General features: G+C 42.7%; 1 protein-coding gene across 2 annotated transcripts in view; it reads right to left on the reverse strand.

The window, feature by feature from the left end:
- Positions 1–5,115: 5,115 nt before the first annotated feature.
- Positions 5,116–20,862, reverse strand: part of LOC141808229 (5-hydroxytryptamine receptor 3A-like) — a 33,467-nt gene continuing 17,720 nt past the window's right edge. Inside the window, exons 8-13 of one of the 2 annotated variants that reach the window (XM_074694714.1) lie at positions 17,816–17,940; positions 16,531–16,691; positions 10,184–10,394; positions 9,947–10,072; positions 9,630–9,715; positions 5,116–7,518 (exon numbers count right to left, since the gene is read on the reverse strand). In XM_074694714.1, coding sequence (XP_074550815.1) covers positions 7,282–7,518; positions 9,630–9,715; positions 9,947–10,072; positions 10,184–10,394; positions 16,531–16,691; positions 17,816–17,940 — 946 coding nt within the window. In that variant the 3' untranslated portion in view covers positions 5,116–7,281. Of the gene's footprint in view, positions 7,519–9,629; positions 9,716–9,946; positions 10,073–10,183; positions 10,395–16,530; positions 16,692–17,815; positions 17,986–20,862 lie in introns of both variants that reach the window. The other variant, XM_074694713.1, reaches the window with a different exon arrangement.

Genomic DNA, 20,862 nt, shown 5'->3' on the forward strand with positions numbered 1-20,862 from the left:
ATGGTTTGAGAGAAAAACCATGCATTTGTCACTATAAACAGACACTTTGCTTTTCTGTAAATATGTCCAGGCCTATCTTTCATCAGAATTCCAAGCCAAACAATTTGATCTCCACTTCTTCTCCTACAGAATTTCCAGCTCCATCCTGGCTTCTGCCACCCCATCTCACCTGCAGGACATATGCATCATCACTCTAATATTTGAAAAATCATGTTAGAAATGGTCTAAAATTATAAACTTAGGGGGAAAATTCCCCCGCACAAACAGCTGAAAAGCAATTGATTGAGGTTAACATTGAGCACATTTAATTTGATCGGCCTGTCGACTATTTCCCTGTAGTCACTGCAATACCAGAATATAATCACAATCATTTACCTTGCATTTCACAGTATGGGCCTTAGCATGCATAACACTAAGAAATGGCTGCATTTCTGTTAGTGGCTGAAGCTCTGGTACCCCCTGCACAACTTTTTTTCAAGTATGGCCAGTGTCTAAAAAAAAGAGAGAGAAAAAAAGTTGTCACATTTTGTGAATATTGAAATGCCTTTTTCAAAGTGACCTGACAACAAGAAGAATCTATAATCAAACAGTGAAAAGATGAGGCACTGGTAAAGAGTTTGACATAAAACAGGATTACCTGCATGTCACATCCATACAAAACAAAGTCACATTGGCCTTCTTTGCTACATCTCTTGGTATGAACATGGGGTAGGCAAATATTTCACCACAGAAGTGGTTAAGTCCCCGCAAGAGAAAGCCGTGCCTGCATTAAACAGAACAAAAACCTGGTGGTTAATCAGCAGATCCAGAAAAGCCCTGCTCAAGCACCTATCTCTATCATCTGAGTGCAAAGAACAAAATACAAATCTTGCCGTTACAAAGGATGGATAATAACACAAAACCAAAAGTGTGAATAGCTTATTATTCAAAGAAATTAATCTTGCAAGCAGGCACACAGCTCATACCTGCAGACGGCAACTTGAAGACCCTCCTAGTTTCAGGCGACCCTCCTCCTCCTCCGATACTTTTTTTTCTTATCCCCAAGGGGAAATTCAGAAATAATGATTCTTACCATGTACCATTAGATCCTCATCAGACGGAGATATACACGACTGACAAGGTAATTAATGCCTGTTATATGATAGGCCATATAAAACGATGTGTTTTTGACGTGAGGAGTCAGGGGAGAGCCCTGCTTTTTAGATGAGTAAATAAGGGCAGTTAAGGATGTTGGAGTGCGCAGCTGTCCTGCATCACAAACAAAACTCCACGGGAGCCTCCTAATGTCAAACTCGTCGAGTTCGCCTGACAGTTGCATCTCACCAGAGTGCGGTTGCTTTCACACCAGCTGGTGCGCACCAGAGTGCGGCCAGAGCCGAACCGAGATCACCTCCTCTGGCCGCGCCAGTTTGGTGCGCACCAGAGTCTGATTTTGGTTTCACACCAACCCAAACGGGACCAAATATAGGTCGATCTAAATTTGGGTCGACCTAACACTGTAGGTGTGAAAACACCCTAAGTCTCAGCAGTTGGTCCTTAATAGATTAGGTTACATTTTTATGGGATATTCGATAAACCATAAGGATAATTTGCAAGTTATGTTTTAATGTAAATAGTCCTTGCTAATTGCTAATGCTAATTTGTAGACACATTGTTTTTATCAAAAAGAAGACAAAATCACTTCTAGCATTGATCCTGGGCAGAATCAACACCTAACATGAAAACTTACATTTTAAAAAGGGAAATAATCCTCATTTGGGTAAAAAAAAAATATTCTGTTTTTTTTTAGATAAATTCAATCACTATAAAGACTCATTGGCAGCTATTTACATGAATACATATTGCAAATGATCCTTGGGGTTTCTTGACTGTAGAGTATTTAATAAACATCCTTCCTGCTTAAAATGGGGATCTTTGGCAACATTTTACAGTCCTTGTTCTCGACAGGGAAAAGTCTTACCTTCCTTGAATAGCCATCTATGCCCCCAAAGATAACCAAGTTATACCTAGGTTAGAAGATAAGAATCAACTCCTAAGCACACTATATAACATCTCTAACAGCACAGGTCTCACAATACAACATCTCTGAGGTTGTAAGCAGAACAATGTCAGTTAATGGCACTGTAATTCGATGAAGTTCAATATGATCTATTATTCTGGTTGATATAATACAATTCACAAAATACCAGATACACAACTAGACATAAAAATTTAATGAACACCTCAAATACAGATTGTGGGCAGACATACCTAATAAGCTTATGATTAGTGTCAATGTGCACCATGTATTTTGGGTAAGGAACCGTGTAAGTCCTTCTCACCACACAACCCAGGTGGGTCATTCGGAAGGGTACACCCTCGCTGTCAACACGATGCATGGATGCATGGATGCATGGATGCATGCACTTGGTCCTATTGGACTTTGTGTCCCAGTGCCAGCAGAGCACCTTGGACTACTCTGCTCCCAGCATCTGGCATTGTGCTCTTAATTCTGGTGATTAATGAATCTAATTCATCATCACTGCATAAAACCAAACATAAAACAAAATTCTGCTAGCAGACAAACTGTAACCCTCCCAGGTTAAGGGGCTGCATCTCCAAGATGTGTACCAGTTGGTCATGCAATCTCTGAAGGATGTCACGCTTCAATGAATCCTAGGAGAAAAAAAAAAATAAATGAATGATGCTTCTATGGAGCCTTGTACTGTTCTAACCCTCTTTGTCGTCATGTGCAAAACTTAAGAGGTTTATGACACGGTTACAGGGTCCTGTCCAGCCAATGACAGGGGCTAAAGAGTAAACTTTATGATGCCTGGGTGTACATGCACAGGGGTAGTTTACACACTAACCACTAATCTTAGGATATTATAAACATTCCCATTTATCCTTAACTTAGAATGTAATGGACACTGTAACTTCTCATAGCAGCATTAATACAATCAGTAACCTTCTCATGGCCTCTCTCACTCTACCAAGATATGTAGCACTGCCACTGTTGGATAAGGAAGCTGTCAAAAGATTTGTGTGTGTTCATGTAAAAATCTGTGTACATATTAGAAATGTGTGCATATTCGTCTACAGTTGTGCATTCATGCAAGGTTTTTTTAAACTGTTATTTAAATTTTAAAGTCCCTGTAAATCAAATTCCGCCATTTTCTTCTAAACACAAAAAATATATGACAGTTTGTGGCTAGCCAGGTAACCAGTCAAGTCACCTCCAATTTGCCTGTGCATAGTTGCAGTGCCCACTTTACTCCCGACAGTTAGAAAAACTATCACATAGCAAAGTCTGGATTTCTAAAGAGTCCATTGCTGGGGCTGAACCGACCCTCTCCATATCGCCGACCATGTGCGCCATCAGGGCCACTGGCATTATGTACTCCCCGCTGACCCCCTCCATCCCGCTGACAGCAGGTGCTGTCATCTCCGGCACTGGTATTACTTGCCCGCCAGAGAGCAGAAGTGTGTGCTTATATTTCACAAAGTGCATCCAGACTTGCTCATTTCAAACTGTAAAACAAAAAATTATTATGGTCCTCTAAGTGGCTGTTACCAAGAGGCTGACGAGAGGATGTGTGAGTGTATTGAGAAATGTAACAAAGGCATGCCCATCACCAGAGCTGTCATCAGAATTACATTTGAAACACAGATCTGAGTGATTGTACTTAAAGCCAGAAAAGAAAGCAGACTCTATTAGTTCAATGATTGTCTCAGAATTTCAATAAAATACATTTATAAAGTAAATTTTGGTGATCAGTTTTTTTCTGAAGATTGGTCCTGAAAAGAGGGGGTTGTCTTATAATCATGGTCATCCTATATTCAGGTCAATACGGTAGTTTCTTTTTACTTTCTCTTATTAATTTAGTATAAGTCACCAATTGGGTTTGCTTGTTTGGTTTTGTTTTGTGATTCAACTATTCTTTTTTTTTCCTTTTAAAAAATGACTCTACTAGTTTGGGAGGCTAGACACCCCGAGTGAGGGCTCTCCACCTCTTACATGTTGGTTTGACTGACTCACAATAGGCTGCACCAGATTATAGTGAGGATTGTGGTGTGTGTGTGTGTGTGTGTGTGTGTGTGTGTGTGTGTGTGTGTGTGTGTGTGTGTGTGTGTGTGTGTGTGTGTGTGTGCGTGTGTGTGTGTGCGTGTGTGTGTGTGTGTGTGTGTGCGTGTGTGTGTGTGCGTGTGTGTGTGTGTGTATGTGTGTGTGTGTGTGTGTGTGTGTGTGTGTGTGTGTGTGTGTGAGAGTTGTCCCTGCAACTTTCTCTGTGAAGTCTGCCTCCCTTCTGGTGGCCTCAACTTGCTTTGAGTTGATTTTGTTTGTTTGGATTTCTTCTAGTTTAGTTTAGTTGGTTAGTTAGTTTATGTTGGGGAGAGTCAGAGTAGTTTTACATTTTTTTTTTTAAATTTGTTGTAGGCCTACACTAAGTATTGTAAAACTGTGTTCAACTGTGAAAATCTTAAATATTACTCCGCCCTGCCACACGTGTTTTTGCACAGTTCAGATGGTCAGTGTGACTGCGCTCTGAGAGACAGCTGCGAGCCAGAAGTCTGTCTGTGAGTGTTTTGGATAGAGGAGGGTTTCAGCAAGTGCCGCTCGTTGAGAAGAACTAGTGATGCAGATCAATTCATGCTTTCACGTCTTCAAACTCCAGAGAAGTCACTAGATTTGCTGCTTGTTGCCTTTTTTCAAAAAAGTGGTACATGAACTATTGGCCAGAATCATCACAGCTCAAAGAAATCAATGCTGAAACATTTCACTCTGTGTGAACTGAACCTAGAGAATATATGAGCTGACTTTTATGAAGTGAAGCACTGGAATGAGGGAACTTTTCCATAATGAGCTCATTTATTGATATGTTCCTGTAGTTCCACAGCACTACATGGATTTGACCTTTAACATAGACTGGTTCACATTAGTCTACTTCAAGATGTGTTTGTGGCCTTTTTCTGGACATGAGGACCACACATTGAGAAACCACACTTTAAGGGGTTGTTTACACAACAACGGTTTTAGGGTGAAACGCAAAAGTTTTGTTGCGCTTCGGCCCCGCGTTTACAAGGAAACAGCATTTCAGGCGACCTAAAATGCAAACTTTTGAAAACGGCCTCTGGAGTGGAATTTTCCAAAACGCTGCCAACACCGTTGCCGTGTAAACAGTAAGCCAGAATTTTCAGTGGAGCAGATACAACAGGACAACAGTACCGTTGTTACAATCTGTGCGAAACTCTGTTGAGCTGTGCTGCTCAGTCTGGTGAATCTTCTGACTGTCTTTTAACATAATGTGCATCTGTTGCTTCACTTCAGCAAGTGAACGAGAGCTAAGCCAAGCAGATTGACCCCGTGCCTGAACTATCGATAGATAGATAGATAGATAGATAGATAGATAGATAGATAGATAGATAGATAGATAGATAGATAGATAGATACATACATACATACATACATACATGCGTACATGCGTACATACATACATACATACATACTTACATACATAGGATATGGAGATATAGATATAGATATAGATATGTGCATATCAGTGTTTATGAGGTGTTGTTATCAGTAGTTGATGACTAACTGCTCATGCTTGGCTTTGATTTTCTTTCTCAAAGCAACATTTTCATGCTCCCTTCATCCTCTTTGACAGCTTCTATGGCCTGTAGGCCACAGATGGCAGCTTGCTGTGCATGCTGTACAATGAGAGACAGTGAAATGTCTCACCAATCCAATCCAGGCTTCAATACAGGCTTGTTCATTCTCTGAATCACTTTCTTCTTCTGATTATTTCTAAAATAAAGATTTTGGTTTGTTTTCTACCTTTATTTATCCTCCATTTCTCCACTTCCTTTAATCTCTTTAAATCATATTTCAAATGTCTCTGAATAAATTCTGCCTCACAAATAAACCTGTCAGTGACAACACTTGTTGGAAAGTGACCCCGTTCTTCTACTTCCTTCTGCTTCATTTTTTAGTTACTTCAATTAGAGGGAAAGGGTTTAACATGGTTCCAGTCCAGAAGATTAAAGTGTGTGCTGAAGCCTGCATTATGACACTAGGTTTACATTCACAACATGATACAGGACAGAAAGAAATACAGTTTAAGAAGCAGAAAGCCTACTGACCACACATGGAGAATCAAATCAAATAGAAACACCACTGGCTCACAACATACAATAACTTCCATCCATGCACCCTAGCAGGATATGAGCTAAATTTCTTGTCTATGAATTCTGTGATTTAACATTCTTAGCTTGACACTTCAGTTTATCTGGACATAGTTTTCATTTGATAGCTAAAGAAAAAGTATTGTCCAAGTTAGCTGTTTTTGTTGTTAGCCTGCTAGCTCAGTGAACGAGTTGAGCACAGGTGGTCATTGCAAACTCTCTTCACTGTCACTGCTCTGTAGTGAATGAAAGTTGGTCAGCTCTCTGGGGCCCCCTTTGAGCTTGGGGCCCCAAACACTTGCCTGTCATGCACCAAAATGTCTGTCGGTCCAAGACCAGTTCTGGATGTCTACACAACATTCAAGTAAGGTCAGCCGTTTGGACGTCTAACCATGACCCCACTTGGACGACAATATGCAGTTCAACATTTGAACGTCGGCTTTTTGGACGTCAAGTGGACGTCTGAGGAGGAGTGAGTGAGTAAGTGAGTGAGTGAGTGAGTCCACTGAGCAAACAGACATTCAAAGGACGTCCTTTGATGGTCCCTTTGCTCAGTGGGAAGGCTCTGTGAGGACCATCTGTTTGGGGGGATTAAAGTGACACCTGAGAGGCAGGGTACACCCTAGACTGGTCGCCAGCCAATCGCAGGGCTGACACAGAGACAACCATTCACTCACTCACTCACAATTACGGACAATGTAGAGTGACCAATTAACCTGGTGAGCGTGTTTTTGGACTGTGGGAGAAAGCCGGAGAACCCAGAGAGAACCCACGCATGCACGGGGAGAACATGCAAACCCCACACAGAAAGGCCCACCGGCCAGGCTGGGAATCGAACCGGTGACTTTCTTAGTGTGAGGCTGCAGCGCTACCCGTTGCGCCACCTTACAGCCCCTGAGAAATATCATTTAGAAATTTAGAAATAATCAGTTTTGAACTCCTGAATGACCAAAGGGGAAATAGAAAAGAGTAAGACTGTTTGAGGATCATGTCTTGAGTCCTCACAGGGTCTTTAAGGAAGCAGGACTGATCCGCCAAATCAAGCCTTTAACTCTGACCTGTTGAACATCTGGACTCTATGACTCTCTGTACTGTTGGTTTCACTCTTTAGATGTTCTAGCGGTCTTCATGGAGCCAAACTGAAAACACAGATACCAGGAACACACTGGCAGCTAGGAAATAAACAATGAAGTAAATCCGGTTCAGTGTTTTGGTCTTCGTGGTCCAGTAGCCGGGCTCCTTTTCTTCCTTCCTGCTGCTGAGAAGCAGAACCACTGTCTTCAAAACCTCCCTCAGCTCGTCACTCAGATTCTCCGAGTCCTGGGTCTCCTGGGTCAGCTGGCTGCTGCTGCCCTGAAAAAACAAACCATGGTGTATTAGAGCAGTTAGAGGAAGAAGAAGATGGAAAAGAGGAGTCATTGAGATGAAAGTCAACAGTGGACCTAACACTCTGTCTGAGAAGCTGCTGATGGGGGGAGGTGTTGAATGAAGGAAGAAAGTGTCAAATCAGCCTTTCTGAGGCTTTCAGATGACTCAGACAGTTACACTCCAAATGATTCAACCCTGACAGGAAATGAGCTCCATGAGCAAAATGTACAAACTTCCATCTGTTAGCAACAACAAATCAAAAGCTATGCTGTCACCTAAAGCTGAGTCAAGGTTTGTTCTAGGGGCTCTGGATCTATGGAATGAAGAGAATATGGGGCAGAGAAGGATGAGGGCTCAAGACGAGAGGGTAACGAGAGGGTAAGGCAGGGCTAGACGTCCAGCCCCGTCCACAAAGGTCCAGCCCTCCCCAGGTTACTCCACCTCTTCCCATCGTGCTTTGGTGTCAAGATGGTTCATGTCGGTGAGTGAAATTACGTTGCTACAATAAATGCAATGAATGAAAAGCTTTGTTCATATCTCATGGCGATTCTGTTGCTGTATATTGCCGTTGTATAGCTTCAGGTTATTTTGGCAGGTTAATGGTCAACATTTAGCTTGTGTGGTAACATTATCCTACGCGATATTAGAGTCAGCGTTGTGAGTGTTAGCTTTAGCATTGTTGTTGTAACCATAGGTTGCAACCCTAATTTAGCGGTGTGTGTGCGTGTGTGTGTGTGCGGGTGTGTATGTCTGTGTTTGTCATTTTCATTGCGTATGTCGAAAGTGACGAACTTGGAAGTTACATTAAATAGTTACGTTATGTAATGTAACAAAAACTTTATCTAATGTGTTAAAGTTGTAGTTAAAACTTATTTGACTGAATGAATGATCCAGAATGTAAAAGAACACTAATGCTAATAGGCCTTGTGTGTCTTGAATCTAATGGTCAGTTGTTTCATTTTTTGTGTGTGGATATTTCCACAGCATCCCACCCATTTCTGAGTGACTGAAGAACCTGTTTTTCCTCCAGCAGAGGAATACCATAGTCCATGTAGTCCTTACCGGACCCAACAAAATCATAAATGTCTTTACCATCTACAGAATCATTTATCTGGAGCAGTCCACCATGGAGGTATGGTCTAAATTTACTGATTTCATTTATTTTACTTTAACATATCACGTAATAACTTTTACTACTACCCCTCCCTTTTCATCTCCCCATTACAAGTACATGTGCATCTAGTGTGAGGCTGTCAATGGCTCTAATGTAATAAATATTTTGTCTTTCAGAATACCCCATCTGCAAATGCAGCCTCCAATGCAGACCTGTTGCACATAGAAAAAAAAAATGAAGTCGGGCTTCAAATAAGAACTGTTAGTTAATTAATCTTTTATTTGCCCACAGGCTGTGCAGGAAGGGGGAAGAAAGGGGAGCTGCAGGGAATCTACTCTGAATGTATGCACCCTGGCTTTTGTTCCAAGTTCTGCCAAATTTGTGCTGGTGTTCCTGAGTGAAGACTCTTTTATTGGTCAGTGACTATTTTTATCTCAATACAATTTTTATTTTATCTTTTAGAAATGGTCCCTTTTTTTTACTTTGAAAACAAAATGACAACAAGTTATCAGTTATATTAAACATATACTCAACGAATACTTATCCTTCCTCTAGTTCTTCCAGACTGAGTAAATATGTTCATGACTAAATAATAACTGTAGTTATCATTGAAAAACATTCTACTTTTGTATCGAAATTTATTGTCATGTTATGCTTTCCTTTTAGGAGTGGACAGGGAAGAAGAAGAATTTCAGTCAAATGTTCATGTTTTGTATTATTTTGTGTGAATAATTGTTGAAACATCTGTAGTAGATGATTTATCAGTCTGTGGAGGCAAGTGTGTTGTTTTATGCTGCAGTCTGTTAGGAAGGCTGCATCATACACGAAGATGCAAGGCAGCTGGGTAAACTACTCGATGGTAGAGACATGTACACAGGTTTACAACAGCTTTACATATCTGTCCCTGAGATTCTTCCAGGTTCTTTTAACCAATCATAGAGAGAATCACAGCAGTTTGACAGAAACATAACATCATGCCGACCTCTTTCACCTGTGGCAGCAGCTCAGGAGGCATCCCAGCAGGGGACTGGTCAAAGACACGCACACAAGGAATGGATTTGTTCATGTCTGTAAAGAATCATGGGACAGCTTAGAGCCTGAACAAAGAGACAACAACTTGAAATGATAGATTCTACATGAGGAAGATCTGGAGAAAGACTCTGCTGCTCCACAAATGAAGCAGCTGTCTGTTTCCTCCTCTCAGTCAGAAAGCTTTCTGTTAATATTGATGTTAGTTGAGCTGAATCTCATCTCTGAAGCACTCGTGGACTTTTCCTGCTTGGTCCCTGCAGTCCTCACCCAGGCTTTGGTCTTTATCTGCCTCTTGGTCCTGGGACACATGGTCCTTTTCCATCAGGTACATCATCAAAATGGTCTCCAAGAGGCTCAGCATCATCAGAGTAAAAACCCCGATACAGTAGACGGCTGAAAGAAGAAAGCAGTGACAGAAAGAGCAAAGCAATCAGTGGGCTCACAGTGAGTTAGTAGGTGCTGCTAAAGATCCATCAGTTAGTGCAGGACTCTGAGCTCCTTTACCTATGAGTGGGATCCTGTCTGAAGAAGGAGGCAGAATATCATTCAGAATCAGCTGCATCACTGTGACAGCCAGCAGCACAGTCACCTTGAAGCTCAGCTTCTCACCTCCACTTTCTGAGATCAGGAAGGAGGCCAAGTCCAGACACAGGAAGAACAGGACGGGGACTATGAAGTTGGCCACATAGAGGACTGAACGCCTCTTTATGGTCATCTGTAAAATCATGGTTAAGATCAGGTTGGTCTTTTTGTTCCAACACTTCAGTTAAGAAAGCTGAACAGTCTTTGTGATGTGACGTCCAAGGCCTGTTGTGTGTGTCCAGCCCTCCTCTCCTGCTGCTGGAGTTTGCTGCCTTGTTGCAGGTAGCTGTGGGAGGAGTTTAACCTGGAAGAGAATGGGTTCCTGATGCAGCACACCTGAGGCTGGGCTCAGGAGGTTTTAAAAGCTAAGGTGCCCTTCAATAGCTCTCTTCCCTGACCTGCAGACTGCCTTCACCTGTGTTTGTATTTTCTGTTACAGGTTTTGATCTACTTTGGAATACACGCTCACACACTCACTCAACACTGCACACACGCACTGATTCTACATATACTGATAGTCATCTCTTGGTAATTTATTTATCTTATTAAAGAATTTTTGCAAATCATTACAGACTATGTGTGGTCTCCCTCTTTTGTCACACTCTTTTTGAGTCAGGTTTGTGACATTGCCCATTGTATATCAATGAGCTGTTCAATCAGCAGGTTAGCATCATACGGTTATCATAGAGGCCAAGGCTCATACTAAGTGTGACGTCAAAAATAGTATGTAGTGCGTTCACATTAAATAGTATGAAAAGATTGTGTGCGAGAAATACAATTTTACAATCGGTAAAAATTTTAAGTATGGGAGGTGGGCATACTAGTCGCACTGACACGCCCCATAATGCATTGCGAGCCCCATATTTATAAACGTAAATTCAGAATGAGATGACAAGATGAGAAGCAACTAAAATGGGCTTAGCTCTACAGGGAAACCTAAACGTAAGTACAAAGAAATAAAGTGCCTGAGGCGATGGACGGATCGTCTTCAGTGTCTGCGAGCAGTAAACATTTTTTTTAATTTTTTGAAGAGTGATGAATTCGTCTTGAGACCGGTGTTAGCTAAAAATCATCCACTAGCGAACTTCCCGTTTTCAAAATAAAAGCACCCGTTTTTCTCCTTTAAGTTCTTTAACGCTTTTGGCTGGGTGACCGTGAGAGGGAAACATAGCCGCAAGCATAAAAATCGCACGCCGGACAACCGTAACGTTCACATTTCCAATAAATATGCCCCTCTTAGCAACACACCTGCTAAGAAACTCAACACTTTAGTGATTGGTGACTCGGTAGTACGGAATGTGAAATTAGCGACGCCAGACACCATAGTTCAGTGCCTCCCGGGAGCCAGAGCGGGCGACATTGAGGGCAACTTAAAACTGCTGGCAAAGGATAAACGTAGATTTCGTAAGATAGTTATACATGTCGGCGTTAATGACTCCCGACGTCGCCAGTCGGAAGTCACAAAGATTAATGTGGAGTCGGTGTGTGCTTTGGCCAAAACTATGTCTGGCTCCGTAATTTTCTCTGGCCCCCTGCCAAACAGGGCAAATGATGAGATGTTTAGCCGTATCTCCTCATTCAACCGCTGGCTGTCGAACTGGTGTCCAGATAATGGCGTGGGTTTTATTGGCAACTGGCGATCCTTCTGGGGCAAGCCTGGTCTAATTAGCCTGAGATGGCGTTCATCCCACTCTGGATGGCGCAGCTCGTTTAACTAGAAATCTGGCTGATTTTATTAGTTTACCCATCTGACAACTCAGAGTGGAGACTAGGCAGCAGAGCAACAGTCCTATACGCTCCTCTGCGTTTCCCTTAGTGCAGTTTCCCAGCCACTCCTGTTGTAACATAGAGACTGTGTCGGTTCCCCGACCAAGACCCTTTTTCTATAACAATAAAAATAACAATAACAACAATTATTATTATAACAACAACAATAATAATAATAATAATAATAATAATAATAATAATAATAATAATAATAATAAAAATAAAGGAGTGAATTATGATAATCTTATAAAAATTAAAACTTCCGGTGCGGATGAACCTCATGACGTTAAAGTCAAATGTGGTTTGTTAAATATTAGATCTTTATCATCTAAAGCTGTGCTAGTTAATGAACTTATATCAGATTATCACATTGATTTACTTGCTCTGACTGAAACCTGGCTGTGTGAGGGCGAATATGTTAGTTTAAACGAGTCCACTCCTCCCAGTCACCTTAATACTCACAACCCTTGAGACACAGGCCGTGGGGGGGGAGTGGCAGCTATCTTTAACTCTAGCTTTAATATCAGCACTAGACCTAAACTAGGCATTAGCTCTTTTTATAAGTCTTTTTCTCAGTTTCTTGCATCCAGCTGTAAAAACCGCGCAACCGTTTTTGTTTGTTATCGTCTACCGGCCTCCTGGCACGTACTCTCAATTTCTCTCCGACTTTTCAGAGTTTCTTTCTAATATCATTCTTCTTTTGGATAAAATTATCATTGTCGGTGACTTTAATATTCATGTGGACGTCGTTGACAATAGTCTTTGTATTGCCTTCATGTCTTTACTGGATTCTTTTGGTTTCACACAGTATGTGAACCATCCTACTCATCGCTTTAACCACACCTTGGATCTTGTTCTTGCTTATGGCGTGGAACCTGTCAACTTGGCTGTCTTGCCGCAGAATCCTCTTCTGTCGGATCATTTCTTCATTACTTTTGAATTCTTGCTGTCGGATTTCTCACCTGCGAACAAAATCATCTTGTCCAGGAACTTGTCTGACAGAGCTGTAGACATTTTCAAGGAAGCTATTCCTGCTGCCTTGAATTCTTGCTCTACTTTTGCAGAGAGCTCTTGTGCTCCCTCTCAGCTTGATCAGCTTGTTGCGGATACCACGGGTTCTCTTCAAGCCGTCCTCGATTCAATTGCTCCGCTCAGACAGAGGACTCTCAGACGACATCATTCCGCTCCGTGGTACAACGCTCAAACTCGTGAGCTCAAACAAAAATCGAGGACATTAGAAAGAATATGGCGTTCGACTAAAACAAACGAATCCTGCTCGCGTTGGAAAAATAGTCTAAATGAATATAGAAAGGCTTTGCGACTGGCATGTGCAACTTACTACTCGACTCTTATAGAAGAGAATAAAAACAATCCTAGATTCCTTTTCAGCACTGTAGCCAGGCTGACAAACAGTCATAGCTCTACTGAGCCATGCATTCCTCTATCGCTTAGCAGTGAGGACTTTATGAGCTTTTTTAACAATAAGATATTAAAGATTAGAGATAAAATTAGTAACGTGTTACATGCAACCGCGATAGAACCTTCGATCGATGGCGAATTTGCGGAAACGTCGCTTAGAGCGAATACACTCCTGGACTGCTTCTTGCCTGTGGACTTGTCAGAGCTGGATTCAACTGTCTCTTCAGCCAAACCATCAACTTGTCTTTTGGATCCCATCCCAGCTTGGCTGCTGAAGGAAGTCTTTCCCTTGGTCGGATCTTCTTTACTAAGGATGATTAATGCGTCTTTACTGTCGGGCTACGTGCCCCAACTTTTTAAAGTTGCTGTTATTAAGCCTCTTCTTAAAAAGCCTACACTTGATTCAGGCTCTTTTGTCAACTACAGACCGATATCTAACCTCTCTTTCGTTTCTTGGAGAAAGTTGTTGCGAATCAGCTCTGTGATTTTCTTCATAGCAACAGTCTCTTTGAGGTCTTTCAGTCTGGGTTCAGAGCCCACTACAGCACTGAGACTGCGCTGCTGAAAGTAACCAGCGATCTACTTTTGGCTTCGGACAGTGGTCTTCTTTCTGTGCTTGTCTTGCTTGATCTTAGTGCCGCTTTTGACACTATTGATCATTGCATTCTTCTGCGGAGATTAGAGAGTCTTCTTGGTATCTCAGGAACCGCTTTAGCCTGGCTTCGATCGTATCTTTCGGATCGACATCAGTTTGTTCATGTGAACAACGTCTCTTCTTCGCACACCAGGGTGCAATATGGAGTTCCTCAAGGTTAAGTGCTCGTACCGATTCTATTCATCTTGTATATGCTTCCTCTCGGCACTATATTGAGGAAACACTCCATAAACTTTCACTGCTGTGCAGATGACACTCAGCTTTACCTGTCAATGAAGCCTGAAGAAACCAACCGCTTATCTAAACTTGAAGCATGCCTCAAAGACGTAAGGTCCTGGATGAGCAGAAACTTCTTACTGCTGAACTCAGAGAAGACTGAAGTCATTGTTCTTGGACCTAAACATCTCAGAGAAGCTTTCTTGAACAACATCGCCGCCTCTGACGACATCAGCTTGGTTTCCAGCACCACTGTCAGGAACCTGGGAGTTCTTTTGGATCAGGACCTGTCCTTTAACTGTCACATCCAACAGGTCTCAAGGACGGCATTTTTTCATCTTCGCAATATCAAGAGAATTAGACACATCTTGTCTCGGAGCGATGCTGAGAAACTAGTCCATGCTTTCGTTTCTTCTAGGCTGGACTACTGTAACTCTCTTTCATCCAGCTGTCCTAATAAGTCTATTAGGACTCTTCAGCTGGTTCAGAATGCTGCCGCTCGGGTACTGACTTGGACTGGGAGGAGAGAGCACATCTCTCCAGTGTTAGCGTCTCTACACTGGTTACCTGTAAAATCTAGGATAGAGTATAATATTCTTCTTTTGACTTACAAAGCGCTCAATGGCATCGGGCCATCGTATCTTAAAGACTTAATCGTTCCGTATACTCCGTCTAGGTCTTTGCATTCTCAACATGCAGGTCTGCTCGTTGTACCTAGGGTCTCAAAAAGTAGTATGGGAGGTCGAGCCTTTAGTTATCAGGCTCCTCTTCTTTGGAATAACTTACCGGTTGAGGTCCGGGGAGCAGACACGGTCTCAACCTTTAAGTGTAGACTTAAAACTTTCCTTTTTTATAAAGCTTACAGTTAGAGCTGGATCAGATCTGAACCAGCTCTTAGTCATGCTGCTATAGGTTTAGACTGCTGGGGGGAACTGACACACAGGGCTCCTGTTTCCCTCTCTATCTGTCAGTCTAACTTCTAGTCTTACTGTCCTGTTATAGTTACTGACCATACACCTCTCTGAGAGGATCTGAGTTTGTCTTGTAGGTTCCTGGGGATCGGTGAAGTAGATGGCCTGCTGCTGTGCTCCTGTCCGACACCAGCTGCTACGGCTTTGGATTGTTGCTGGGAGTGGCCTGCTGGTTTCTCCTTAACTGTTGCCACAGCGCCAAACTTCAGACTGCGTCTGTCTCTCTCTCTCTCCCTTTCTGTGTGTGTGTGTGTGTGTGTGTGTGTGTGTGTGTGTGTGTGTGTGTGTGTGTGTGTGTGTGTGTATATGTGTGTGTCTGTGTGCGTATGTGTGTATCCCACCCTGTAAATGTTTTTGTAAAGTGTCTTGAAATAACATTTGTTATGATTTGGCGCTATAAAAATAAAGATTGATTGATTGATTGATTGATTTTGTAAATTTGGCTCTTGTTTTGGAGCGGACCGGAAGACTGTCTGTGTCTTCGATAGCATATTGGCGCTCTTAACAGAATGTCCGAAATGTCGAAATTAAATTTGTATCCGTGTGTTTTGTGGCCCAAATGACCACATTTTGGTATTCTACGTGAGGACTTTCTCGCCTAAAATGTTCTTAAAACTTTCAAATATGGCGAATCAACTGAGATATTTGATAGCCTGGTGTGCTTCCATAGACTTATGTGTGCTTCTAATTTTTGTCGTCGGAGGTTTTGAAATGCATCATGGGAAACCGAGTAGTATACTACAGTGTAAACGGTTGGCACTCTAATCATACTTATAGTATGTAGTATACAGTATATACACAACGACCATGTAGTGTGTAGTATGTTAGTATGCCATTTCGGACACAGCCCGAGTCTTTGTTTAATGCTCACTGTTTCTCTCTTTATAGACTGAACTGCACTCAACTCAGTAAGCAGTGGGGACAGTTTGGCCATTTCAAAGCAACATCAGTGTTTGGAACCAAACTAGTGGAAAGAAGAAAAACTGGAGCTGTCCAGGATGAGGGGAGCTGAACAGGTGTGTGTTTATCCAAACAAGCTAATGCTCTGCAGCAGTCCATGTTGTTCAATCAATAGAATCAACATGTGAATAGAGTCCGGCCTGTTTGGAAGAGATGGACCAATGGGCTCTGTGTGTGTGTGTGTGTGTGTGTGTGTGTGTGTGTGTGTGTGTGTGTGTGTGTGTGTGTGTGTGTGTGTGTGTGCGTGTGCGTGGGTACAGACCTCTACTGTTGGTACTCACTGTGTAATCCAGCACGCTTAAGAAGAAGCCAAAATTGTAGACCTCTGAGGTATCCACCGTTACATCCATGAGAAGCCACTCTGACTCAGTCTTCATGTAATAACCAGTAAACGATAATATGTCATTATTGGTTAAAGCTGAAAGAAGCTTCATTTGCCGTGCTGATGATGGAGAAAGAGAGAAAAGTGTGAGACTTTCCTTCCAGTTTTAACAAAGACAAGGTTTCTGGTCTTGGTGCCATGAAGTCCTGTACTAGGGGACTCAAGACCCATTGACCTTGGTGAACTGTTCTAGACTTGATCATTTCAGTCACTTTTTTCCAGGGGGAAGAAATGAAAGCAGCTGGACAGGCAATGTGCCAGCTTTGTGTGATGGAGGCCAGGTGGACACTGACAGGGTTAGCAAGTTTTCTTTTACACTCACTGGCCACTTTATTGGCTACACTTTGCTGATACCAGGTTGGACCCCCCTTTGCCTTCACAACTGCCTCAAGGTTGGACGTGTTGTGCATTCAGAGACGCTCTTCTGCAGACCTAGGTTGTAACCAGTGGTTATTTGAGTTACTGTTGCCTTTCTATCAGCTCCAACCTGTCTGGCTATTCTCCTCTGACCTCTTGCATCAACAAGGCATTTCATCCACAGAACTGCTGCTCACTGGATATTTTCTCTTTTTGGGACCATTCTCTGTAAATGCTAGAGATGGTTGTGCGTGAAAATCCCAGTAGATCAGTAGTTTCTGAAATACTCAGACCAGCCCATCTGGCACTAACAACCATACCATGTTCAAAATCAATTAAATCACCTTTCTTCCCCATTCTGATGCTCGCTTTGAAATGCAGCAGATCCTCATGACCATGTCTACATGCTTTGATGCATTGAGTTGCTGCCATGTGATTGGCCGATTATAAATTAGTGTAAGCGAGCAGTTGGACAGGTGTGCCTAATAAAGTGGCCGGCAAGTGTGTATATGAATCATAAACAGCCAGAACATGAAAGTTAATCCTACTCTACCCTTAAAGATAAAACAAACAATAAATAACTTAATGTCAAATAATAATGTTGATGAAAAGATGAAAATATCTCCAACTCTATAATGAATGAAAGAAATGTGTTTTCTACACGTCCAAAGGTTCCACACAGTCGTAATTAGGCTCAAACAAACAGCTTGTTGTAATAAATAGTAGACATGAGAAAAAAAAAGGTCAAATGTGGAGCATGTTTGGTCCCTGATCCCAAGAATCAGAGATTTAATGTTAAAAACACAAACATTCAGAGTTATACTCACACGGATGTTGGATTGACTTGAAGGTTAAGTTGCAGATCTGAGTGTCAAAGGGAAATCTGTGGAAATCCATCTTACAGGTGCTGACCAGCACCATGCCACTCTTTTGATGTATCCATCCATCATACCTTATCGTGAGATACTGAGTGTTAAAGAGCTTATCTTTGTTTGTTCTGAAAGAGAAAAAAAGCAAGTGACCCTAAAAGCGTGCCGTGGATTCAAACTGATGACTCATTTGATGAAAAAGTCTCATTGTGTTTTTGTTTGACATGAAGGCCAACTGTCAGGATTCAAAAAAAGGACTCAGGCGCAGAGAAAAACCAGGACAAAAAACGGAATCCAAGCAAAAGTTCTTTACTTAATAACTCAAGAAAACTCCTAACAAGGTCTGTTCCAAAATTCCAAACAAGGTCATTCCAAACAAGAAGTTCAACAGGCTTCAGAATAAAACAGTCTTCGGAGTACAACAAAACCCCAAAAAGACAAACAAAACTCTTAGGCTAAATGGCGTGACCCAATGATGCAACTCAGACAATCTGACAGAAAGCTGGAGAACAGACATGGCATATATACCCAGGTGAGGCTGATACTCTCTCAGTCACAGGTGAGTGATGTCAAAGGGCGGGAAAAGAACAAAGACAGGAAGTAAAACCACACATCACACAAAGCAACAGGATTTACAAAATAAAACAGGAATTGAACACAAAATACACTAATGATGAAGAGAACATTACAGCCAACAGTTTGAACAGACAGATACCCAAGTGTGTATTGGGATAAACATTTCAACTTTCTCATAATAGGCTAGGCACTACCCAAGTAGCTGCCTGTTGCAGCAGCTCTCTCGTCTTTGTCTGTTTCTTGTCATTTTTTTCGTCTCTTTTTCGTAATCTTTGTATTTGGAGTGGATCATCACTTTGTATGGTTCATTGTCGGTCACGGACACCAAACTTTTTGTGGCTTCGGCGATATTTTTGACTACTTTTCTCCTGTGTTTGTCTGGAGATCCTACATGTAACCATGGCTGCATTGTTTACATGCGAACTCAGCTGTTAGCAGCCTGTAGCATGCCAATGCTAACTGGTGTAGGGCTTGATGATTTCCCTCGAGCTGAGGAGGAGGAGGTGAGGACGACGTGCCGGTTCTCGGGTGTGAGCTGGGAGATGACAACGTGGACCTGTCCTCCCATCCATCGTTGTTGGGAACGTGGGATCCAGCCCCGGGGGATGGACGAGCTAGCCGTGCTAACCCAGCGGCATCGTGCTGTTCACGGACGTGGCTGACGGAGCTGACATCGGACGCCAGCGACACATCGGAGGAGCTTCGCCTGCTGTGAGCAGACAGGATCCAGGAGACAGAGACTGAACAGACTGCTGGGGAGGCTCAGTCCTGGACCCTGTAGAGGTGGAGACTGGCTGGAGAGTGGTGGACGAGTGGTGGACGGGAAGTCGTCATCTATTTTCTTGTGGACCTTTTTGCACTTTCTATACTCTTTCTTACTTTTGTTTTCTTAAATGCTGCGGTGACTCCTGAATTACCCCTCGGGGATAAAAAAAAGTATTTTCTATTCTATAATATGAGTCAAATTAAGCTCTAAGCTTATCTCCGTGACAAAACGATAAAAACACTTTAACTGCACAGACTGAGCCCTAACACCTCAGACAGCAGCATGGACACATGGAGAGAGGACAGGTGCAGAAGGACTTGGTACAGATCTGTGTCCTGGTAAACTCTGGATGTGGCTTAAAGTATTACCAGTCTGTCATCCAGATAAGATCTCCCTACAAGTTCAAAGGGGGACCTTTATGATAATAATAATAACAATCAACTTTATTTGTATAGCACTTTTCAAAAAAAGTTACATAGTGCTTTACATCATAAAAGCAACCAGTAAAAATAAAGAAATGTGAGGAAAAATATTAAAATACATAAAAGACTAATGCCCCGGCCACACCAAACGCGAACACGCGAATTTACTCGCGCGAATCGCCTTTCACGCACCGCGTGAACGCCTGAGTCTCGCCGCTGGACTTTTCTGACAAGCTGAGGGGCGAACGTGCGTTAGCGCGGTACTGCGCATGCGGAGTAGAGAGCTCGTTCATTTAAAGACCGAAAGTCCAAAAGAGCAGCTGAAAAACAATGAGCTGTGGTTTCCAAAGCATGACAGGAGAGTGTGTGAAAGCTTTGGAGATCACAATCAATGCCTGCTGCCTCTCCCTGGTAATCCACCAGCCCTGCTTGGCTGTTCCCTGCGATCTCATCCTCGATCCCCCGAACCTCCGACCCCCCGAACTCCCGACCACCCGAACCCCCGACCCATGTTCCCGGAGGTCTCCCTGGAGATAATGAAGGGGTGCAGGAAAGAGAGGACCGCAGAGAACTTCCATCTTTTCCCTGGCTCTGCCCCTGCCCCGCTCTTTCCTCCTGTCTATCAGGCTCAAAACTCCGCTGAGGAAAACACAGTCGGACTCAGTGATAGCCCGTGCAGGCAAATCCAGCTGGGAACGAATGTTTTCAGAACTTACCTTCAAAACCTGTCTCCTCAGAGACTTTCAACCAAGCCTGCTCCTGTTCTTCCGGTCTCTGTAGAGTACACACGTCGTATCGTATAACTCCGGATGATGACACACCGCACAGATTGTTTTCTCCTCCATCCTCCGGCGGAGTTGGAGCGGAGCAGGCGGCAGTTGCCCCCTAGCGTCGTCAAAACAATGACGTCGTGGCGGAATATTTTGAACTCGAGCGAATTCGCGTCTACCACCCAAACACGCCAAACGTGCCGCCCGAGGCGAATCGGCGGCTTAACGCGTCTTTGCATTGACTTTGTATGTAATCACGCTGCAAATTCGCGTTTGGTGTGGCCGCACCATAAGAAACATCACCAATAAAAGAAAAGTATACATCTGTTAAAATAAAAGCATTAAGGATTGAAACAATTAAAGCAACAAAGGATAAAAAATCTAAAAGGATTTAAATACTGCCCCTGATACTGTCACTTAAAGATAAATAAAAGTAAAAGCAGCATTTTGACGATTAAAACACGCTCAGCT

This window comes from Halichoeres trimaculatus, unplaced genomic scaffold (assembly GCF_033239565.1).
Source record: "Halichoeres trimaculatus isolate MK-OKI-2021-1 unplaced genomic scaffold, fHalTri1.1 fHalTri1_scaffold_19, whole genome shotgun sequence".
Lineage (NCBI taxonomy): Eukaryota > Metazoa > Chordata > Actinopteri > Labriformes > Labridae > Halichoeres > Halichoeres trimaculatus.